At 44.9% G+C, this 21,304-nt stretch overlaps 1 protein-coding gene across 4 annotated transcripts in view; it reads right to left on the bottom strand.

Moving 5' to 3' along the window:
* The window catches only part of LOC126266957 (uncharacterized), a 1,160,365-nt gene that overhangs the window by 26,395 nt on the left and 1,112,666 nt on the right, over positions 1-21,304 (bottom strand). For 3 of the 4 annotated variants that reach the window (XM_049971677.1, XM_049971676.1, XM_049971674.1), the window contains one exon: positions 18,538-18,830. In XM_049971677.1, the coding sequence (XP_049827634.1) occupies positions 18,538-18,768 (231 nt within the window). In that variant the 5' untranslated portion in view covers positions 18,769-18,830. The remainder of the gene's footprint in view (positions 1-18,537; positions 18,831-21,304) is intronic. The other variant, XM_049971675.1, reaches the window with a different exon arrangement.

The raw sequence follows: 21,304 nt of genomic DNA, 5'->3' as shown, positions 1-21,304 counted from the left end.
TTCGAATCCCAGTCCGGGGCACAATTTTAATCTGTAAGGAAGTTTCAACACTCGCATGACATGGAGAGAAAATTTTAGTGTACTGACAAATACTACAGAATCGACTTGTGTCAAGAATTCAGTACTGCAGTGCGACATTTCCAACTGAATTGAATCATGTTAGCGGGATGTCCACGATCAGGCAAACTGGGACTAAAGAAAAGAGCGTCCGCCTGCACATCTACAGTTACGTTGGAAAATAAATGTACAGTGCATGACGGAGAGCACTCTGTCACGTTCCGATCGTTTACGGATTCATCATAGAAAGGTTACTGTCTGCTTGCCTCTGTACACGTCCTAAATTACTTTACGTTAGGCTCACGACCCCTATGCGACATATACGACAGAGGCAGTAACCGGTTGCACAGTTTAATTCAAATACTTGTTTTTTCTCCAACAACGTTACCCCGTTCAAGCATCTGTCACATTTTCGAATGCCCTGTACGGAGCTTCTGGATTTCTTCGCCGTTTCCGAACTGATAAGGACACTTAACACTGCAGCAGTGCTTTATAACAGGTGATGCCGGAGTCTTTCAGCGTTTTCCATAACACACGCGTTGCCAGAACTCTCTCAACAAATCACAATCTCTCTTTCGCTTTGGAAATAAAGGATTCTATGTTTTAGCTCCATCTCATATCTATTCGACGTATTAACAATATTAGCCCATGTATTTACATCCGCCTCTGTGGTGGAATTGTCAGCGTACCTGACTGCCATATAGAGGACCAAGGTTCGGTTTGCTATCCCGCCAAGAATTTGTGCTTGATGGGAAGACTGGAGCGAGATGCTATACGCCTCTTGACGTCAACTGAGGTGAATGATAAGTATCCCAGGAAAGCTGACAACGGCTGGGACAGCGGGAGGCTAAGCATATATCCCTCCATACCGCATTCAGTGACGCCTAAGGCAGAGGATGACACGGCGGCCGCTAGGTATCGCGCGTTCCTCAGGAACTAACAGCGGTCTTACCTTACGTATTTAAATGATGTAACAGGCTCTCAAAGTTTATTATGTACCTGCAGCAACATACACAACTTTCTCATACGAACTATAGGATAGTGCATGTACACTAAGTCTTGGCAGTCAGCAGCTTGTTACTACGTGAGAGAACTGAAAGTGTCCAAGGTTGACTGTAATACCTCTATCTGCATTCCACTGCAATCAGGAATAAATACGATCGATCCGCTCGATCGAACGAGAGAAAAATGACGCGATACTGAAGAAAGATGCGGGCTTATACCAAGAAAGCCAAGAAATGTAGGAAACCAGAAACAGGCACAACTAATGACTCAGTATTAGAGTCTGCATATTGGCATAAAACACAGGACAGGATACTGGATATGAGCTACCGACCAAAACTCCATTAGTAGCGGATGGTAACGGTACGTTTCCTAGACGCCTTGTGCTATGGCCAGACGAAGAGCTGGTCCAGAAGGCTGCAGCCATGGCCCAACAGGCGGTAGTGCTCGCCAGCGGCCAGACGAATGCCTCAGCGGCCAGATCAGCTCGTCAATATAGACTGGTGGCGCGGGCGAGCGGGCGTGACCCAACCAAGCGGTAATTCGCCACTGCCTCACGCCCCCACTTGCAGACCTGTTTCGAGGTCGCCAGTTTGATACGCGACGTTCGCACCTATCGTCAACGTATTCCAGAAACTACTCGCAGTATGGAGACGTTCTGCACACTAAGTGGAGAAACACTCCTCGACCGCAGTTTATATGCCACGTTCACCCCTTACGACCAAACACGGATGTATTTAAACCTCAAGGGACTTGGACTCATGATCCGAAATACTTTGTACCGCACTTGGGTGGTGCGCATATATCAGGAATCTAGTTTCGAATACAGTCAATTCCTTACACCAATTTTTACAGGGGAGACAATTTAGTCCCAAGTCCGGTAAAAAGTTCTTCAATGCCATATGGTTTGCAATAATTACTTTTATTCTCTTTTATGCTATTTGAGTACACTTAGGAGTGAGATACGACATTATTTTTTGGTATATATTCGAAAATAAACTACACTTACAAACTTTACAAGGTAAAAAGCCTCTGGGCATGACCACTTACGAAAGCAAACGTTATTTGCGTAACCTATTTCATATAATTTAATGGCGATGTTTAAGCATCCGGTGTCTTGAACGTGAAGTTCAGTAACACGTTACAGCTACATGAGTTTTCGCTTCGGTTTGTGATGACTGTGTTAGAATATTTGTATGTCAATACAAAGCCTTACTGATTTCTGTACAGATTATTACATCTAACCCATCGAATTTTCTTCTCCCGAATACAATGAAATGACGCTTGACCTATGACGTAAATACTTCGGTTTCTAAGTTCGCAGTGAGAATTTGTCAGCCTGTGAATTATCTTAAAATGTGGCTTTTTCACAAACAAAACTAATAACTATTTGGTTGCGGAATTCTGTATGTAATACAGCAGTTTGAAACTTAAAACTTACACCCATTCACGCTGATTTGGTTTAAACGCCACTGCGAAATCATCGGAGTCGTGTAACTTGATATTCCCACCATCGACGCTATGCGAATGTGAGGAAATTTCAGAAAAAAGTCCTTTGCAGTGTTACGGTCATTCCACAACCAAGTGGAACCACCCGACAAACATATTCTCTATTCTCCCACATTAAGGGCGGAAACTACGATATCTTTGTAGATACTCTATCAGGACAAAAGTGTAACCAAAGGTCCATGGTGATAATTACTCGCCAACTATTTATCAACAAGAATAATCGCCGAACCTTTCCTGCGCTAGGAGTCTACAATAAATGTGACTGGCATAATCGAAAGTTATGTTGTCCTTTTCATGTTGGAAAATCGGGTTTTCTGCCAGTAATCCGGATCGTACTTGCACGATATTTCGATTTCGTAGCTCGCAATCTTCATTCGGTGCACCCCGAGGCCTACGACGCGGATTACGGACAGAAAACGCTATTTTCCAAGACAACAACCCCTGGCTGGGAAAGCTTAAAGACCTATATGTTGTCTTTGCTTGCCTTCTTTTCGCAGATCACTAAGGTTCTGCTATCGAAGGTTGTGAGATGCCTGTTCTTCAAACACGTGTCGCGTTTCAGCTTCGAGCGAGTGGCGCTGCCTGCTGCAGTGAGGTACGCTGGCATGCATCCTGCAACAGGCCGGTGCAGCAGGGAGGTGACGGAGACAGCAGACGGTGACCGCCTCGCCTTACGTAAGTCGCATTTCACGTTTCATTAGCCGGCGCCGCGCCGCAGCATTGTGTGCGAGCGCCGCGCTCGCGAGCTGACGTCAGGCTGGAACCGGCCGTCCTCCGGGCTGCCTAAAGCCCAGGCGACATGCTGACCGTCGCCGCGACCGCCGGCAGTGCATTTGGTAGCGTTATCCAATCACTCGGCTTATCCCCCTTAAAACTCGTTCACTTATACAGTCAAACCGGCATCCAGTATCACACAGCTCTTCCAATGGAAGGAAAAGAGTACGTGAGAAAGGGCCAGACGTTTTAGTGAGGCCGAGTGAAGCAGCAGCTTCCGGAGCGGCCAGCTCAGCAGCAGACAATAGCGGCAGTTGTTGCGGATGGCGGCGCGTTTGCCCAGACCTGAGTCAGGAGAGCAAACGCCGCTTGCATGCGGCACAGCGCACCTGGCTGTGAGTGCGGCTGACGTCAGATGCCGCGGGCTGCACACACCCACGGCGGCAGACAACACAGCCACAAGCCCCGACTATTACATGTGGTACGCTCTGGTCTTTCTCCGACCTTTGAACCGCCAGGGTCCTGTACATTAACGAGAATTCCGAAATGGTTTTATCAGCGTTAGCTAACCATCGCCATATGTTAAAGAACGTAAGCGACAGAAACTTTTGACACAGTTTCAATGGAAACTCGGATCTTTGGATTCTATGTGGTACTAGAGTAAAAGAATCCATCTGCTCCCCTGTTGTTGTCTAATGTTCGACTGTCGATAGCGTCTGACGTTCGTCATCTTCGGTGTTGTGGTGGTGCTAGTTGGTGCTGTCTTTTTCGCATGCGTCTCATTCTGATTTCTCGTCCATGCACGGGTATCTCTCGTTATATTTGTGCCTCGAAGACGTCACGCTACTGCATTCTTGTACATTATTTGAACAGTTGATAAGTTAGGTTCATATATTTTACAGGCCGCTACTGGGTTATTAAAGTGGCGCAAACCCTCGCTTTTGACTTCATAGATGTACAGAACTCACGAGACACGAAGATAACAGGTTTACGGTGTTAATGTAATTCTTCCGCCTATCGGTGTTTACGCCCTCCTTTGTAAACATCGCCGATAATGTGCTATACATGGACCGCAAAAGTGCAGCGGCCTGTCAAAAACGGTTCAAATGGCTATGAGCACTACGGGACTTAACTGCTGTGGTCATCTGTCCCCTAGAACTTAGAACTACTTAAACCTAACTAACCAAAGGACATCACATACATCCATGCCCGAGGCAGGATTCGAACCTGCGACCGCAGCAGTCGCGCGGTTCCGGACTGAGCGCCTTAACCGCTAGACCACCGCGGCCGGCCGGCCTAAGTCATTAACGGTACATAATGCGGCTTTCTCGATCCCGCCTCGGGTGTCTGGGACAGAAAATTTACTTCCTTAGCTTCTATCATGACGCCAGAATTAACAGTCGGACTTGCAGTGTTGATGTATGACTGTAAAAACATTGCACCAATCGCGCTAAAACTATCTGAACCAGAAACTGCACTGCAAATATTAAATTACCCCAGCAGACAAAGCCGCAATAGCACACTAGTTTTCGAGCGAATGCAAAAGATGGGCATACAACCGAACAGCATCGTAATTATATTTATCTGAACAATCATCGAACAGGGAGTGGGGAAAGCGTTCGGGCAAAGGCTGCGCCGTACTGAATGCCAGCGCCGGTTCAAAGGCGACTGATTTTCCAGGAGTAAACAGCATCTAAAGCGAGTACTACGAGCGTTCGTAAATGGTTCAAATGGCTCTGAGCACTATGAGACTTAACATCTGAGGTCATCAGTCCCCTAGAACTTACAACTACTTAAACCTAACGAACCTAAGGTACGAGTTTAGTTATATATGTTAACGGGCTATTCATTCCGGGAATAGAGGATACTGACAATTTTTGCCTGTTATTGACATTGATACTGGCATGATACCGGTCCCAGGGATTTCCGGTTTGCGAGAAGGTTTTAATATCAAGAGTGAAGTCGGATAACAAATGACAAATATTTTTTTTCGTACGATATAATTCAAATTAAAAATTTTCAAGTTTTTCCCTTCATTTCTGCTGTGAATCTTTGCTTCTTGCCAAATGTCACGATTATAGGGCAACGGGAGGTGTCTTATAGATTTTTATGAGTGAGTTTGCGAATATAAAATTATGTGACATGAACGGCAGTGTTTTTTGATTGAAAAAATTAAAAGCTTAATACTTTTACACTGCCAAAGGACCAAAGAGCCTAACATATGACAAAAATTTGAAACTGGAACGTGTACCCGTTCCAGAGAAAAAGGGTTCCTGATAGTCGGGCAAACAAAGAAAGAGGGACAACAAGGCGATCCTGTATGGGCTCTGTCTGTGCAGATTGAGGCACGGAACCCTAAAGAGAAGTAAAAAACTTCAGACATCCAAGATCGCATTTATTCAGATTACCTGTTCCAGCAGAATAAGTTCCGAAGATTGCAACTTTGTTTGCTGAAACCTGTAATCAATATAAACGCTATAAAATAGCTATCTTGACTGTTTGAAGTTTTTATTTCTATTTTCGTTTTGATAATAATAAACGGGACTTGATAATGTCTTACCTACCCGTTTTAATTTGTCCCTTGTTTACGGAGGAGGTACTGATCGGAGACGCTACAGTGCTGTGCTCGCTTTCTAATCCAGAGGTTGTATCTGAGAATCTCTTAACAGTAGCTGGATTGCGACAGGGGGTTAATTAGTGGTACAGAAATAGAAACATTTTAACCCTGTCTTGTAAGCTTCTTTAGCATGATAGCGTTAGTCCGGATCTGTCAATAAACTTTTCGGAGGAGGTGTACGTGTCTCGCACGCCACACGGCGCTAAGAGTGCGCCGAGTCGGGCAGCGATCCTACGGAAGCTCCGAGACGACAGGTGTTTCGCCAGGTAGTGCGGCCTCCGGCCCACGTGGCTGTGCAGCCCGTGTTTACGCGCCACGGTTCCCGGAGGCGCGGGCCCGCTTCCCCGAAGCGAGGCGAGGCGCTGGCGCGGCCTTGGCCGCCGATATCCGCGCGGCTGACTCACGGCCGCTACAGCGGACATCGATCGCGCCAGCGCCGGCCGTCGCGCCGCCGTGAATCATTCGCCGCCCTCACAGCTGACTTTCGACTCCTAACCAGCGGCCAGCTAAGTACCTCTACAATGTTGATCGTTGTAGCACAGTGCACACAAGAAACGCTAATAACTTTCATAAGTCGCGCAGTGGTTAAGACCCCAGATTCGGGAGGACGACGGATCAAATCCCGTTTCGGCCAACCAGATCTGGGTTTTCCCTTACATCCCCAAATATTGGGAATGGCTTCTTCGAAGGGTACAGCAATATCTCCACTATTATTCAATTTAGTGCAGAAACAGGTCATGAGATGTGCCGGTGGCCGACAGCTGAATGCCGGGTTCGATTCCCGGCGGGGTCAGGGATTTTCTCTGCCTCGTGACGGCTGGGTGTTGTGTGATGTCTTTAGGTTAGTTAGGTTTAAGTAGTTGTAAGTTCTAGGGGACTGATGACCATAGGTGTAAAGTCCCATAGTGCTCAGAGCCATTTGAACCATTTGAACCATCTGAGAAGGAATCAAATATTCCAAACCTACGGAGGCAACAAAAGGCGAAAGTAGGCCTGCAGATCAGAGAGGTAATAAGAAATATGTGCTGATGCCTAGGAAGAAACAACATAAGCCTCCACCGTCTGTAAGTGGAAAAATCAGAGCAGACTATCAAATACGTGGATGAATTATCACCACACACAATGGCGTATATTCGAAAATTTGTTATACTAAACGCGGATAAATATCTATGACTGACATGTTTCGCCCAACAGTACTTTACGGCTTAACAAAAAGAAACTATGATTAAAAACACTAAACATGTTTGACAGAAGGGAGATGAAGTCAGTGCTCGCAAAATTTATATACTAAAATCATGAACACATTCCCTCGTTAACATTACAAAGAGGATAAAACTGTATGAATAGTGCACGAAAGAGACAGAGAGAGGTGGAGAGAGAAGGAGAATTACATTCTTCGACTAAGTCTCTAAACGGGAAGTACACAAATATCGATGGATTTCTTTTAACACAGTAAGATGCAAGCTGGTCTACTTCCGTGCACACAGCTCACTCGCTCTCATATCTACAGGATGAACGCGAAGTGTGCATCGGCCTGGACGATCGACACGCAATACACGTCCGGCTCCATCGTACACTGGGTTCGAACTATTGGAAATACCCTAGTCCCAAGTGCTCTAGCAGGAGCAGGAGCAACCCCGTTTCATACCGGGCGTCTGGTATTTCGATGGTTCCCTCGGAAAGACCAGCAAAGTGCGAACCTCAGGTTTGAACGAAAATCGATTTACTGCAGTCATACCAAGAAAGATCTGAAACGCAGATCTTGCTGGTTTTATTAAAAACTCGTTAACATTAAAAAGAGTACTCATGACTTCCGATATAAAATGAGTGGAAATAGTTTTGATTACTTTCTGCAGTAAGGGAATTTGTTTTTAAAGGTTACGACATTTTTCGAAAATTTTTATCCGACGTTTGCTTCTGCCCATCAATAAACACCCTCTCTAGCTTAGGAAGATTACACTGCAAAAAGGGGTGGAAGAATCGCCGTGAAGCTAAAAATAAATCTTTGTAACCAACATTTTGTTGAAAAACGCATTTACATAATTTTCATCCACTTTCTGCGAATCTTCAGATACACAGCGTTTTTATCAGCAATTAATATACCACTTCTAACGTGCTGCTTTCCGAGCGGGAAGGCGTGCCGGTCCCCGGCACGAATCCGCCCGGCGGATTAGTGTCGAGGTCCGGTGTGTCAGCCAGCCTGTGGATGTTTTTAGGCGGTTTTTCATCTGCCTCGGCGAATGCGGCTGGTTCCCCTTATTCCGCATCAGTTGCACTGCGTCGGCGATTGCTGCGCAAACACCGTCTCCACGTACGCGTAATCCATAATTACTCTACCACGTGAACATTTCGGGTTACACTCGTCTGGTATGAGACGTTCGCGGAGGGGACCACTAGGGGCCGAACCGCGAAATAACCCTAGGATCGGTGTGGGGCGGCGGTGGGACGGGTAGACTGCTGTGGTCTGTTGTGGGGTTGTGAACCACTGAGAGCTATGGCCGGACGAAGCCTCTCCGTTGCTTAAAGTCCCCGGTTCAATACACAATACAATATAAAACCACGCGTCTTTTTTACGGTACTGTTTTCGCTTGTGCATTCTAAGTGTATATTTTTCGAAAACGACTATAAAATATCCAGCTGTTGTTTTCAATATCTGTGCAACAGAGTTTTAAAAATAAATAAGGTATGTATGACGTAACATTAACTGACTAGTGTGGTTCATTACTTGAAACTGTCAAAATCGTCTAGTTACGATACTTAAGTAATAACTGGAACGTACAATATCCATACATTCGTATTTGAAGACACAGTCAATTATGGAGGCAACTTTGCTGGCTAGTGTAACGTAGTGCACTGCTGATCACAGGTCACGAGACGCGCGGTCGACTTGATGCTGTAACGGTGGGTATAAGTTGTGACTAACGCGATGGGCTGGGCCGTAACCATCTGATATAGTGAGTGCCCGGTCCAGCTAATGGAGTTACGGCCGGCACTTGATGCAGCTGCCGGTGACTATAGCTCGTTCTCCGCCTTGCTACTGTCCAATGTAACATCTGCCATACAATTTTCTGACGCACAGTTCTCAAATCTACAGTTGGAAAGTCAGTTTCCGGTTTCGAATTTGTGTAAAATCGCGTATCTGTGCAGAGGGAACATCAGCGTGCTGAACGAAGCGGTGTTATTTTCGTAGGTTGCAATCATCTTCAGCTATGTATCGAGAAACACCAGTAGTAATCAAATCTAACAGGAATCAGGGCATTCCGCATGGTTCTTGGCAGTAAATAAATTGCCATGGCTTGAGTCTGCCCATGGATGTAGATACTTGGGATTTTACGATTCGTCAGAGACAAGGGTAATGACGGCTGCTGCAACACGTAAGCTAAAAATCGTGGATGCGTTCAAGAACGGTAAGCGTACTAACCGAACGCAGGAAACTAGTCCCGCTCGAAAGCTTCAGTTATAAAGTCAAACGAGGACGAAAAGAGGAGGAGGAGGGAGAGAGCTGACGTTGAGAAAATATGAATTCAAGAGGTAGAAGTGTTGTAAGAAATCAGTTTGTAAAATACGGTATAGTATTTCTTTCCCAAAATGTTCTTCACGAAGGACGATGAAAAGCATCTACGCCAAGAGTGAAAAGGAATATTCAGACATTTTTATTTTCTTGGTGCTATTTTGTTTCACAGGTGCCGGAACAGACAAATGGCCAAGAGTGAATGACAGTATGTAGTTGACAGCAAGGTGATTTTCGAGTCACTGCTTTGTGACGTTCATTCTCACAGTAGCCATTGGCACAGCAACACAGAGTCGTCACGAACAGTGCTAGACAAAAATTATTGTACCTAGCCTTGCGTAATCAATGAATAAGGCTTGTTAATCACTAAGGTACGGAGAGCTGTGGAAGATGGAGATGACCTCAGTATAATGCTTTGGTGGTCGATGAACATTAATACTGTGCATACCCAACTGAAGTGCCAGCATTATCAACAACGTCAGAACTCGTGAGAGCACAGTTCCGGTTGCCGCTGACGAATATGCGTGAGTGGTAGAAAAACGTCACGCCACTCAGAAAAATAAAAAGAAAGTGCTGCTAGGTGGTGGTGGTTAGTGTTTAACGTCCCGTCGACAACGAGGTCATTAGAGACGGAGCGCAAGCTCGGGTTAGGGAAGGGTTGGGAAGGAAATCGGCCGTGCCCTTTCGAAGGAACCATCCCGGCATTTGCCTGAAACGATTTAGGGAAATCACGGAAAACCTAAATCAGGAAGGCCGGAGACGGGATTGAACCGTCGTCCTCCCGAATGCGAGTCCAGTGTGCTAACCACTACGCCACCTCGCGTGCTGCTAGGAACAAGATCACTCACTCGGTTTTGAAACAAAAGAATATTACGTTTCTCTTTACTGACAAGTGATATTAGTGCTACATAGCTGTGACAATGTCTAGACCAAGTAATGAGCCTTACCGCATTGGTACGTTCGAGTTGTATCGGACAAGGCAATTTCTGATTGTACCGCACAAAACAGCTGACTTGAAAACATACAGAACCTGCAGCAATGAATAACAAGCAGTACTGAACAAAATTAAAAATGTAAACAACCAACTTCCGCCTTAAGTAAAGATGACGTACGAATGAGTATCGATTCAGTCAGACAAAAATAAAGGCGGCTAGAGACGTCTACTATGATTTTATGAAAGGGCATGAGGACAAGGCTGAGGACGGTCGAGTCCACGAATTTGTAACAGTGACATGTTTCAACAAGAAACACGTCGACACACTCTTTGACAATCTAGGTGAGCCGATGAACAATTTCAAGTTTATAACCACTTCCGATTCAATACAAACTCCTTTCGCAGCAAAAATGACTTTTTTTGCGTATTACAACTTCATGTTTGAGACAACCCTTCAAATGACTAAAATTTACAGGGCGGAAATAACATTAAAAAATCACAGAATGCGTATTCGTATGACATCGAATTTTATAAGCAATGCATTTTATTTATTTATTGCCCAATTACAGACGTATTACCTAAGCAGGTATCGTAGTACTGTTTAGCGTGAAGAATATTTCGATGCAACATTGAGAAAAGGCTTACGTGTCCGATACCGGCCGACCTTCCCCTACGTCTGACCGGGACCAGAGGCAGCGTTAACGGGAAGGGACGTTTGGTACAAAGACAGCGCGGTGTGGTCCGAGGCGGAAGCGAGCGCCGGCGCGGCCGCCCACGTGGACAATTAGCGTGGCAGGAGAAGCGCGCGCTGGCGGCAGCGGCCACCGGCCCGGCAGTAGCAGCAGCAGCAGCAGCGGCAGACGGCGGCAGGCGGGGCGGCGCGGCGCGCATGCTGATGGCGCTTCCTTCCGCCGACACCTGGCCTGCCCGCGGACGCTCCTCCGTCTGCCGCGCGCTCGTCCCCCACAGCCGACTCTGCGCCTCGCCTTTTAAAATGACATCCCATTCTTTCGGCACGGGTCGCGTTTTTTTTTTTTCAATCAGTCACGAACACTAATTCTGCGTCGTTTAATTTGGAAAAACGCCTTCTTATCAAAGTAGGTTGGAGATAAACCGTTGGCAAACGGGGAACGAATTTAAATACGAATAGCGTGCTGTAAAGTGGTTGAACCGGAAAAAAGGGGGAGGGGGGTTGCTCAAAAAAAATGGTTCAAATGGCTCTGAGCACTATGGGACTCAACTGCTGTGGTCATCAGTCCCCTAGAACTTAGAACTACTTAAACCTAACTAACCTAAGGACATCACACACATCCATGCCCGAGGCAGGATTCGAACCTGCGACCGTAGCAGTCGCACGGCTCCGGACTGCGCGCCTAGAACCGCGAGACCACCGCGGCCGGCGGGGGGTTGCTACAAGGTTCTTTTCTAAGACCACTGCTTTTCTCGTCCTATACTGTATCTTTTAAGGGGACCGTGTGGACTGGCTCTCTTCAATTTCCCTCGTACGTACAGTATTCGAAGATCAGTAACTCGGCCATAAATTTTCTAGATCAGTACGACGCAATTCTCAGAAAACTCGAAAATGTCCCTTCGGAGATTAGGAAACTTCCCAGCGCTAATAAGTACAAAACAGAGTTTATTAACATAAATCTCGGTAGCTACATACGCAACTCGGAATTCTTGTACTGTTCAAGTAGCTAGTCCAAATCTCACTACTAGCATCATTTTCTATTCTCTTACTGAAATTCCATGTTCATTAACAAACCGAAATGTTAATTAAAGAAGACTGTATCGCGATCTTTTAATACATTATTTTCAATTAATTGAATGAAAAAGTAAGTCTTGGCAACAAATTAAAATCTGGTGCAAAATGGGAAATATTCAATAGAAAATAAAAAAAAAAAATTTTTTTATTTCTAGAGATTAATCAATATTACTGAGGTATATAATTTTTGGATTTCGCATGTGTGTAAAATTTTTGTTTATTTTCGTGTGACGGGTAATTAATAAAAATTGTATTGTTTTGAAAACTTCTAATTCAGTATTTCACAGTTAATATTAAGACGCGATAATAAACACGGAAATTTAATAAAAGTAAGCGAGAGTTAGAGTTGTCTTATGCTACTAACTTCTGTGACGTGCTTGCTATCTGTACTACACATTGCTCACCTTGCAACTCACGTATATTATTACGGTATCCGCCCCACGAGCACTTCATATATCCTCTAAAAGTTACATTCGGGACAAAACTTGCAAGTGAAAATTTAGAGCTATAACACAAAACAATTTCTACTGCTTGCGACCTATAACAGGAGGCGATTAAGGACACAACTTCGTTGATCGATCCGACAAGTTCAGCACCCAGTGGCTCTATCCGAGTGACTTCTGACGAAGAAGTACTCTATAGCACTCGGGAAGTTTTGCAGACACGGTGGTACTAGAGAGACTGAAAGAGATTTCTGTGGTCGAGAGTGTGATCGAGACACGCGGCAAACGCGAGTGCGTGCGTGCTGGGCGGCGGACCTCCGGCGGAAGCGCAGGAAGGACGCGCGGCCCTTGATGTCGCCGCCGCGGCGCGCAGGTGCCACGTACGACCGCAGCGCGGGCCGACGGCTCCCGTCATCGCCATCGGCGGGTGCCGCCGCTGTTCACTGCGCTCTCTCCCCGGCAGCTCCGACACTGATGCTGATATCAATATAACGCGCCCCATATCAGAACCGACTCTCCTGAGATGAGGACCACTACGGGAAAACAGCAACACGGCTTCGGAAAACGTCACTCGTGGCTTTTATCAAACACGAAATCTTCAGGCTGGAGATGCAACGGAATGAGCAGATTCGTAAGACGTTCGGTATAGTACGAATTTTACAGTCCACAGATAACCACGATGCGACGAAGTCATACGATATTTTCCCATATATGTGTTTAGGCGCAAAATATATTAAGGGTGGCAAGACGTCAACGGGCCGACTTGGAGCAGGAGAGGCACCATAGGACATTTTAATTTCCACTGTCTATACTTTTACAAATAAATTCATAAAACTTTAACAGCATGACCAGAAAGGATACAGGATTCATACTCGTAGCAGTGGAAGTTCAAAAACGTAACAAAACACATTTTTTTCCATGTGAAATTTCATCATTTTTTCACTTACTACTGGCTGCATTTATTGCTATAGGTCCACTTTTCTTCCTAAGTAAGAGAGATTCTTCGATGGGTTTTGCACAGCATACAAACCATGGTTACAAGTGTATGAAACTCTAGAAGTTATTTAATTTATGAAAAAAAATGAACGAACTACTCCATTTTAAACTCCATGTTTAGAAAAAACTCAAGTTTTATAGTTAATTATCTCAATTTTTCCACAGTTTTTAATAGATTTGGAAAATTCTTAGAGTTTCATACACCTGTAAGTACTGTTTGTATGCTATGAAAAATCCATCGAAGAATCTCTCTTACTTAGGAAGAAGAGTGTACCTATAGCAACAAATGCAGCCAGTAATGAGTGAAAAAAATGATGAAATTTCATATGGAAAAAAGTGTTTTGTTACGTTTTTGAGCTTCCACTGCTATGAGTATGAATCCTGTATCCTTCCTGGTCATGCTGTTAAAGTTTTATGAATTTATTTGTAAAAGTATAGACAATGGAAATTAAAATGTCCTGTGGTGACTCTCCTGCTCCAAATCGGCCCATTTGACGTCCTGCCTCCCTTAAGGTGACAGAACTCAATGCCTTCTACAAGAGGAAAAAAAATTAACATCGGGCATTCCTTCAGCAAGTCTAAGAAAAAAAGCTGATGTTCGCATAATACTGTACATAAATGATTTACGAGGTAGAACCAGCATCATTCGGAATTACCAGCCGATGAAGTTGCTCTCTAAAGGAGTTTACGGCAGTATATAAGAATGTTTCCCGTATTTGATTTTATGTACTGAGCGATTAATATCCCCAGTCATGGGTACGTGCAAGAAAGAGACTGAGGGGCGAGAGAACTTCGACAGCATCCGATAAAAATATTAGTAAGAAATATCCAAAGTCTTTCACATCGTAACCAAAGCAAGAGTCAACACCGCAATATGAAGTGGAACGAACGAATGCCTGAAATGAGTAGCTTACAAGTCGAACGGAAAACTTACTTTACGAAACGAGGGAACTTTGGGCCGCCGTTGACGAAACCGCATACAAAACGTCAGCGTCACCAATCCTATACAAAGTCAACTTCTAGCTGCGGGTAGCCATCGAAGCGTTCCGCTCTCCGCGGCGATGGAAAGTCGCTTTTTTGTCCCGACTACTACAAAACCCACGGATTTTTTTTTTAAATTAATGGTTCAAATAGCTCTAAGCACTATGGGACTTAACTTCTGAGATCATCAGTCCCCTAGAACTTAGAACTACTTAAACCAAACTAACCTAAGGACATCACGCACATCCATGCCCGAGGCCGGATTCGAATCTGCGGCCGTAGCTTGAAATTCATGTCTTGTACGTTTGGTATATGACTGCAGGGTGTCTAAGCGTCTCAACGATCGGTTATTAATTTCAATGACCTGTGATGTTCTTTCCCGAAGTAAGCAAAATATTTTCCTATCTGAGAAATGGCAGGCTCAGTGCTTTACGCAGCGAAAGTAGTGGTACCGCGGGAGGCAGCTCCTGTCAGTGCTGTACTGTCAGCGGGTAAGCGTAGTCCGCTCGCTGTCAAAAACATCTCAGAATGCGATACAGCACGAAGAGGGGCTGACATTGGCAGAACGTACCCTTCGCCGAGCACTGTGCAATGGCCTGCACACAATATACAGATCTGCAGACATGGGGAATGGAGGAGGTACATTTGTCAACGAACTGGTCAGAGCACTGCGAGTCGTCCAAGTATAGTAGTGCTTCAACAGAGAACCAGTGGTTGTTATTAGAACGGGAGGCTGAGGGGAGCAAGCCAATCAGCTGGGCGGAACAGACTGGTGGAGGTGTGACAGGCCGCAGGGAATTCCCTCCGGCCTTGGTCCCCACCTCACCTCGCCGTCCGGCATTGCAACACAACTTCGCCGGCACCCGACCACATCTCTCACTCCCGCCACGTCGGTCTCGCCGGCACAGTGTCTCACACAGGGTTGACAAAAAGTGAGATGCGCCTTTTTCTAAGTATTTCGGGGCAAAAAAAAAATCAACTCTAGCGCTATGCACCAGTTTCCATCGAACTGTCGAACAACATTCTAAGATTCCAGTGACCTGATTTCACAGGAGCTTGTAAGAACATATCACACCCCTTTCCCCAAAATCACAATCACAACAAGAAAGAAAAAAAGGTATATTGTTTATGGCCTGGCCCATATCAGTGAATATATCCTGATTTCTTCGTGTCTGGCGCAAAAAATATCGGATTTCTGGGCCCACGTTGATGCAAACACTTTATTTGGTTACCTATAATTAGTTTCGGCGGATGCTCATCGTCATCAGTGTATTTTCTTTTATTCAATAATATACGATAATATATACCTGATATAGTGTGGAACATGTAATTTTTTATGTTGTTCTGAAATAGTTTTTCATAAAATTAAATACAAAACTTTTTATATTTCCAACATGTCACTACTTAAGTGATCTGTTGTGCGTTTCTCATACAGCATGTCATATGCGACATGAGCATATGTTGCCGAAGAAATCCTTTTTCTGAGCTCAACATCTCACTCATTGCAGAGGGATGCTGACTAATTTTTACAGGCTAGAAAATGGGAAGTTGCGGTGCACGAAATAGTGTTATGAAACAATGTGTGCGTAGTGTGTGCAGTGACTGGGAGTGAGAAATGTATTAGTAGTGTAGCATCGGCTTTTTTCATAAATAAATACTATCTGTACCGTCCGTATCTTACTAGACCTACAAGCCTGTAAATGTGAAGTACTTTATTTTTGTTGTTCTTAAATTGCAATACCGAGACATGCCCCGTATCCTTGTAAAAGGGGTTGACGGATAACAAACTGTAGGAATGCTGATGCGTTTTTCATAACGGATGAGTTATTCACGGGGAAGGTTTGCGTATACAATTCATAAATATTTCAGGCAAATTGGCTAATCTATGACGACGTTTGTCGAATAAGTCGTGACTCCAGTGACCTTTACTGCCGTAAGCAGCTTTTCTCCGAATATTAATACAAACTCTTCGCAGTGGCCCGTAACCAAAATCACCGACATGTGTCGTTCGGGCGTAGGTACTTAGCGCTACCGTAAAACATCAGGGAAGGGGATAAGTTCGCTAGTTTAAATTATAACTTTGTCTAACGTCTACGTTCCGAAACTGTGAAAAACAGTTGTAATGTGACGACTCGACGATTCTTAAAAGAGTATACCATCACGCATTAATTTATGTGCAAGTTGTGGCCAACATCTGAGTTTAATGCGTAGTATACTCTCTTACAAATCAGCGAATTTTCGAATTACAGCCGTATTTTCCTAGTTTCGTAACATATACTTATTTCGTCTATGTTGGACTGTCATTGTGAAACTGCGACGGTTTACGATATAAAAGAGAAGTTAAAGGAAAGCAAATACTCGGCTAAACCACTAATCAACCTGAACATAGCGGTGTAAGCCTTTGAAACGCGACGCTGTGGAAAATAAAAGTAACTTATACCGATGATTGTTTAAATGTCTTTTATTTGGGGCCCGAGACAACGTGTAAAGACAAAAGTTCAATTTCAATTATTAGAGACACATTGCATATCACAAGCTGTATGATAAACGCACAACAGGAAGTACAAAATGCGAGCGTTAGCAAAAACTAATTTAAAAAAAAATTAATATGAGGGAAGATCGAAAAGTAACGGAAAATAATTTTTTTCTCCCCCCCCGTATTGCAGCTGGAATGTTGAAATTTCACGACGATATAGTTTGAAGTTCGCGCTACAAAGGATATTTTGTTTTCACGTGCAGCTCTAGCGAGACAAGCCTGAACTACTAAACAAAAATGGCGTGCATGTTACTGTCGTCAACCTGTGAAGAGCAGCTAAGCGTAGTTCAATATTTGGGAGCCAGAGGACATAAACCAAGTGAAATTCACAAGGGCAGGCGTGATGTGTACTCGTATGGTGACGACTGCATGTACTGTAGTAATTGCTCTAGGTGGTGTGCATTCTTTCAAGAGAGTCGTGTGAACCTCAGTGATTTGCCACGCTCCGGGTGACCGGTAACAGCTACAACCCCGGAGCCATTGAGGCAGCAATTTTGAACGACCGGCGTGTGCAACTGAGAACCCTATCGCAGTAGCTCTCAACATTTCCTATGGCGCGCTGTACTTTATTTTCACGACACCCTAAAAATTTCGTAAAGTCGGTGTTCGCTGGGTGCCTGAGAAACTGATACACAACCATAAGGCGAAATTTGGGTAGGTGGTGCTCCTGCATCCACCATACAGACCGGACCTCTCACCATCTGTTTGGTCCCACGAAGAAATTACGCCGCGCAGGATTAGCCGAGCGGTCTGAGGCGCTGCAGTCATGGACTGTGCGGCTGGTCCCGGCGGAGGTTCGAGTCCTCCCTCGGGCATGGGTGTGTGTGTTTGTCATTAGGATAATTTAGGTTAAGCAGTGTGTACGCTTAGGGACTGATGACCTTAGTAGTTAAGTTCCATAAGATTTCACACACATCTGAACATTTTTTGAAGAAATTACTGGTCGGCCAACGCTTTGTGACAGATGAGGAAGTGAAATGAGCAGTTCGCAGATGCCTAAACTCCAAAGAAACGGACTTCTGTGAACAGGAGATATTGAAACTGGTACTACGATGTGTTGAGAACGTTAGTGATTACGCAGACAAGTAGATAAAAGATAGAAGTTTATTTGTGGTTTTTGTATGGTAGTAAAATTATTGTGCGCAACAACTTTCCTATCTTCCCCCGTATTAATGTGTTCCAGTAGGTAACGTACCAATATTTCATATATTGCACAATAAAAGAGAACCCACTGATGATGATAAGAATTCGTCCAAACTAGTTTGAGAACAAATGAAGGGTTTGCATTGGAAATTAGACAGTGTCGAAGTGTCTATGTGCAGCGACAAGTGTTACTGTGTGTGCGGGGACGCGAGGGAGAGGTGGAGTTGACACGACACGTGCAGTGGAGCTAGAGGCGGGTGTACTCAGCGGCGGCGGCGGCGGCATCGGCAGAGCGAGTGCTGGGATGAGACGTGCAGAACACAACATGCCTTCTCGGTACTCACGAAGGACTTCAAGAAGGAGGCGGCGTTGTCGGAGGCGATGCCGACCTGCAGCTGCAGGTGGCCCAGCGGGCCGGAGGCGCCGGCGTCGGCGGCGTCGCCTTGGTCCGCCAGGTCGCCGGGGCTGGGGTCGGGCTGCGCGTCGCCGCACGGCGTCAGCCACCGCGCCGGCGACTGCTTCAGCTCGCTCAGCCTCGCGCTGCCCGTGGGGGCGGACATGGCGGCCGGCACGCGGGCAACGATCAGCACGCACGCGGACACCACCAGAGCTCTGCACAGTCCTGCCAACACACACGTCACTCTTCAGTCTCCACGCTAGTCTACCCTCTTCGTCTCTTTAGCTTTTAAATAATTTAGGGAGATCCACTTCAGTTGCATTAATATTTATTCAAACCACGACCGGTTTCGGGATTTTAAAATCTCATCTACAGATGTATTAAATTATTGTACTTGGTAACACATGACGTGCGATCGGGCCTATCAGTGCAAGAGCTGCACTCAAATCGTCTTGGCTGAAGTCGCACGGTAGGAAAGCCAGCCGCTACTATATGGAGGGCCACGCCGAAGGTCTGGAAACGTGGGTCTTGCACCGAATGGACAGAACGCATGTCATGTGTTACAGAATATGATAATTTCATTCACCTGAAGATGGGATTTTAAAATACCCATTCTGGCAGTGGTTTGAATGAATGTTAGTACAACTGAACCGGACATCAATAATTTAATTATCATGCCACTCAGTTGTGGATGTTCTACGTACCAAATCTTGTGCTTTACCTTTTAGACTTTATATTTTCATACAAAACAGAACACCATCATCTTCTGCACATAATACGAAAAAAATCATCTTCCATTGTTTTTAGAAACTGTCAAATTTTTCACCATTTTATCATTGTTCTTTCGTCTCGGTAGGCGTGCGACAACATTCACTACCTAACATGTTCCAAAACGTAGCACATGAAAAATAGGATTTTTTTTCGGGGCTCATACCTCGGTTTCTGTTGGGGATAGAATGGCACGGTCAAGTGCTTTGGATAGGCCTTAGGCGAGGGACGACTTGTATACCGAAATGGAGAGGGACGATTTGTATACCGAACAGAAGGATAGTCTTATTGTAACTATGCCACAGCACAGGGTCGAAGTTTGAATATTACACACTGCCTCTTGCTTAGGCAAATGGAGCAAATCAGTTGGTTCTTTTTGCATTAAATGTGGTGTACGGGGCGCTGCAAGGGCAAAGTGGTTACTCAAACAAGGAGAAAAAAATCCTGATAGTTCCTGGTGTGACGAGAGGAAGATGGTGTCAAGAAAATCCAGATAAATTTATGGTGGGGGTGGGGGCGACTTCAGTTGTTAAACACTGATAATTGATATGGACTAATATTCATATGATTAACACACTTTGAGATATTAAGAATTATAAAATTGGTGATTAATACTCAATAAAATTCAGTTTCAGTCTACGTTCAAAACGCATTATTCCTGAGATTTTATGAAATTCCCTGAGAATTCCAGTTTTCCAGAATAATCACCGGCGTGTAAGGGGCATACCATTTAGTTTAAGGACGGTTCCTGAGAAAACACCAAAAACGTGGTTTTTTGGTACCAATACCCAGCGGCGGATTCCAAACGGCTATGCACAGCAAAAAGGTGAAATTTTTAGGATATACTTTTAACATCCCGATCTCGAACTACCATGAAACTTTTCTTCATATCTTTATCCGTTACCGAGATAAAAATTTTGGCATGATTGCCAAATGTTTTTGAATTGGATTTTATGTTAAAATTTTGTGGTTTTTATTGTAACGGTACAGTCAGACTAATGTACTTTGTAGACTAATTACCTCATTAAATTATATTTTACATTTTGTAATGACGTAAGATCAGTGTCCTGTTTGTATCGTTATGTGAAATTTGTTAAAATGTGCTTCGCCTCAAAACAATAAAATAAACCAGAATAAACGGCGCGTTCTTTGCGAGCAGGCTAGGCGCGGCCGGCCTTGCGACAAGGCCGCGCAGCGCCGCACTGCCCGGAACCCGGCGCCGCCCGCAGCCGGACCGCCGAACAGCCGCTAAGAGTGCCGAGTCACGCTACGCCAGCCCCTGCCACTGCGTTTTCTAGTTCTCGTGGAAGACCTACGTCTCTTGTCTGTCAGTGGAGCGTACGGACACTCGCAGGACAACCACAAGTCGATACTTCTAAGGCTGGTTGTATTTGCCCGAATACATGGTCGCCAGAGAACTGATGAATACAGCCGACTAATACCCAGAGGGGTGAAAGGATTGTCACGCGGCTGTTCTAATCAACTCGACTGAGCGACAAACGGACCCCCCTAAAAAGAGATTGACCGAACGTCATCATTACGAGAAGTTATCCACGTACGGCTGTGCTTCCTACGTCCTGCATATTATGGATGTGTGATGGTCTGCGAAAACTAAAGCCCTATGGTTAACTGGATATAAATTTGTAAATTAACATTCTGCAAGTGCATGCTAAACATCTCTTTTACATACACATCACTGGTCCACAAGCCACTTAAGGGTGTATGTATGGTGCTACACAGAGTGTCAGTATGCGGGAAGATGGACAGTCGATTTGCGTCAGTGGGAGCTTGAATTTTGCTCTCAGGGTCCTTACGCTATATTTATGTAGGGGGAAGTATTATGTTTCTGATTCGTCTGGGAAGATACATCTTCGTAATTTTTATATTCAGCTTTTGCAACTGTAAGGAGCGGCAAACACCATCGCGAGTAC

This window comes from Schistocerca gregaria, chromosome 4, assembly GCF_023897955.1.
Source record: "Schistocerca gregaria isolate iqSchGreg1 chromosome 4, iqSchGreg1.2, whole genome shotgun sequence".
NCBI classification, from domain to species: domain Eukaryota; kingdom Metazoa; phylum Arthropoda; class Insecta; order Orthoptera; family Acrididae; genus Schistocerca; species Schistocerca gregaria.
This window is presented reverse-complemented; position numbering and strand designations above follow the sequence as displayed.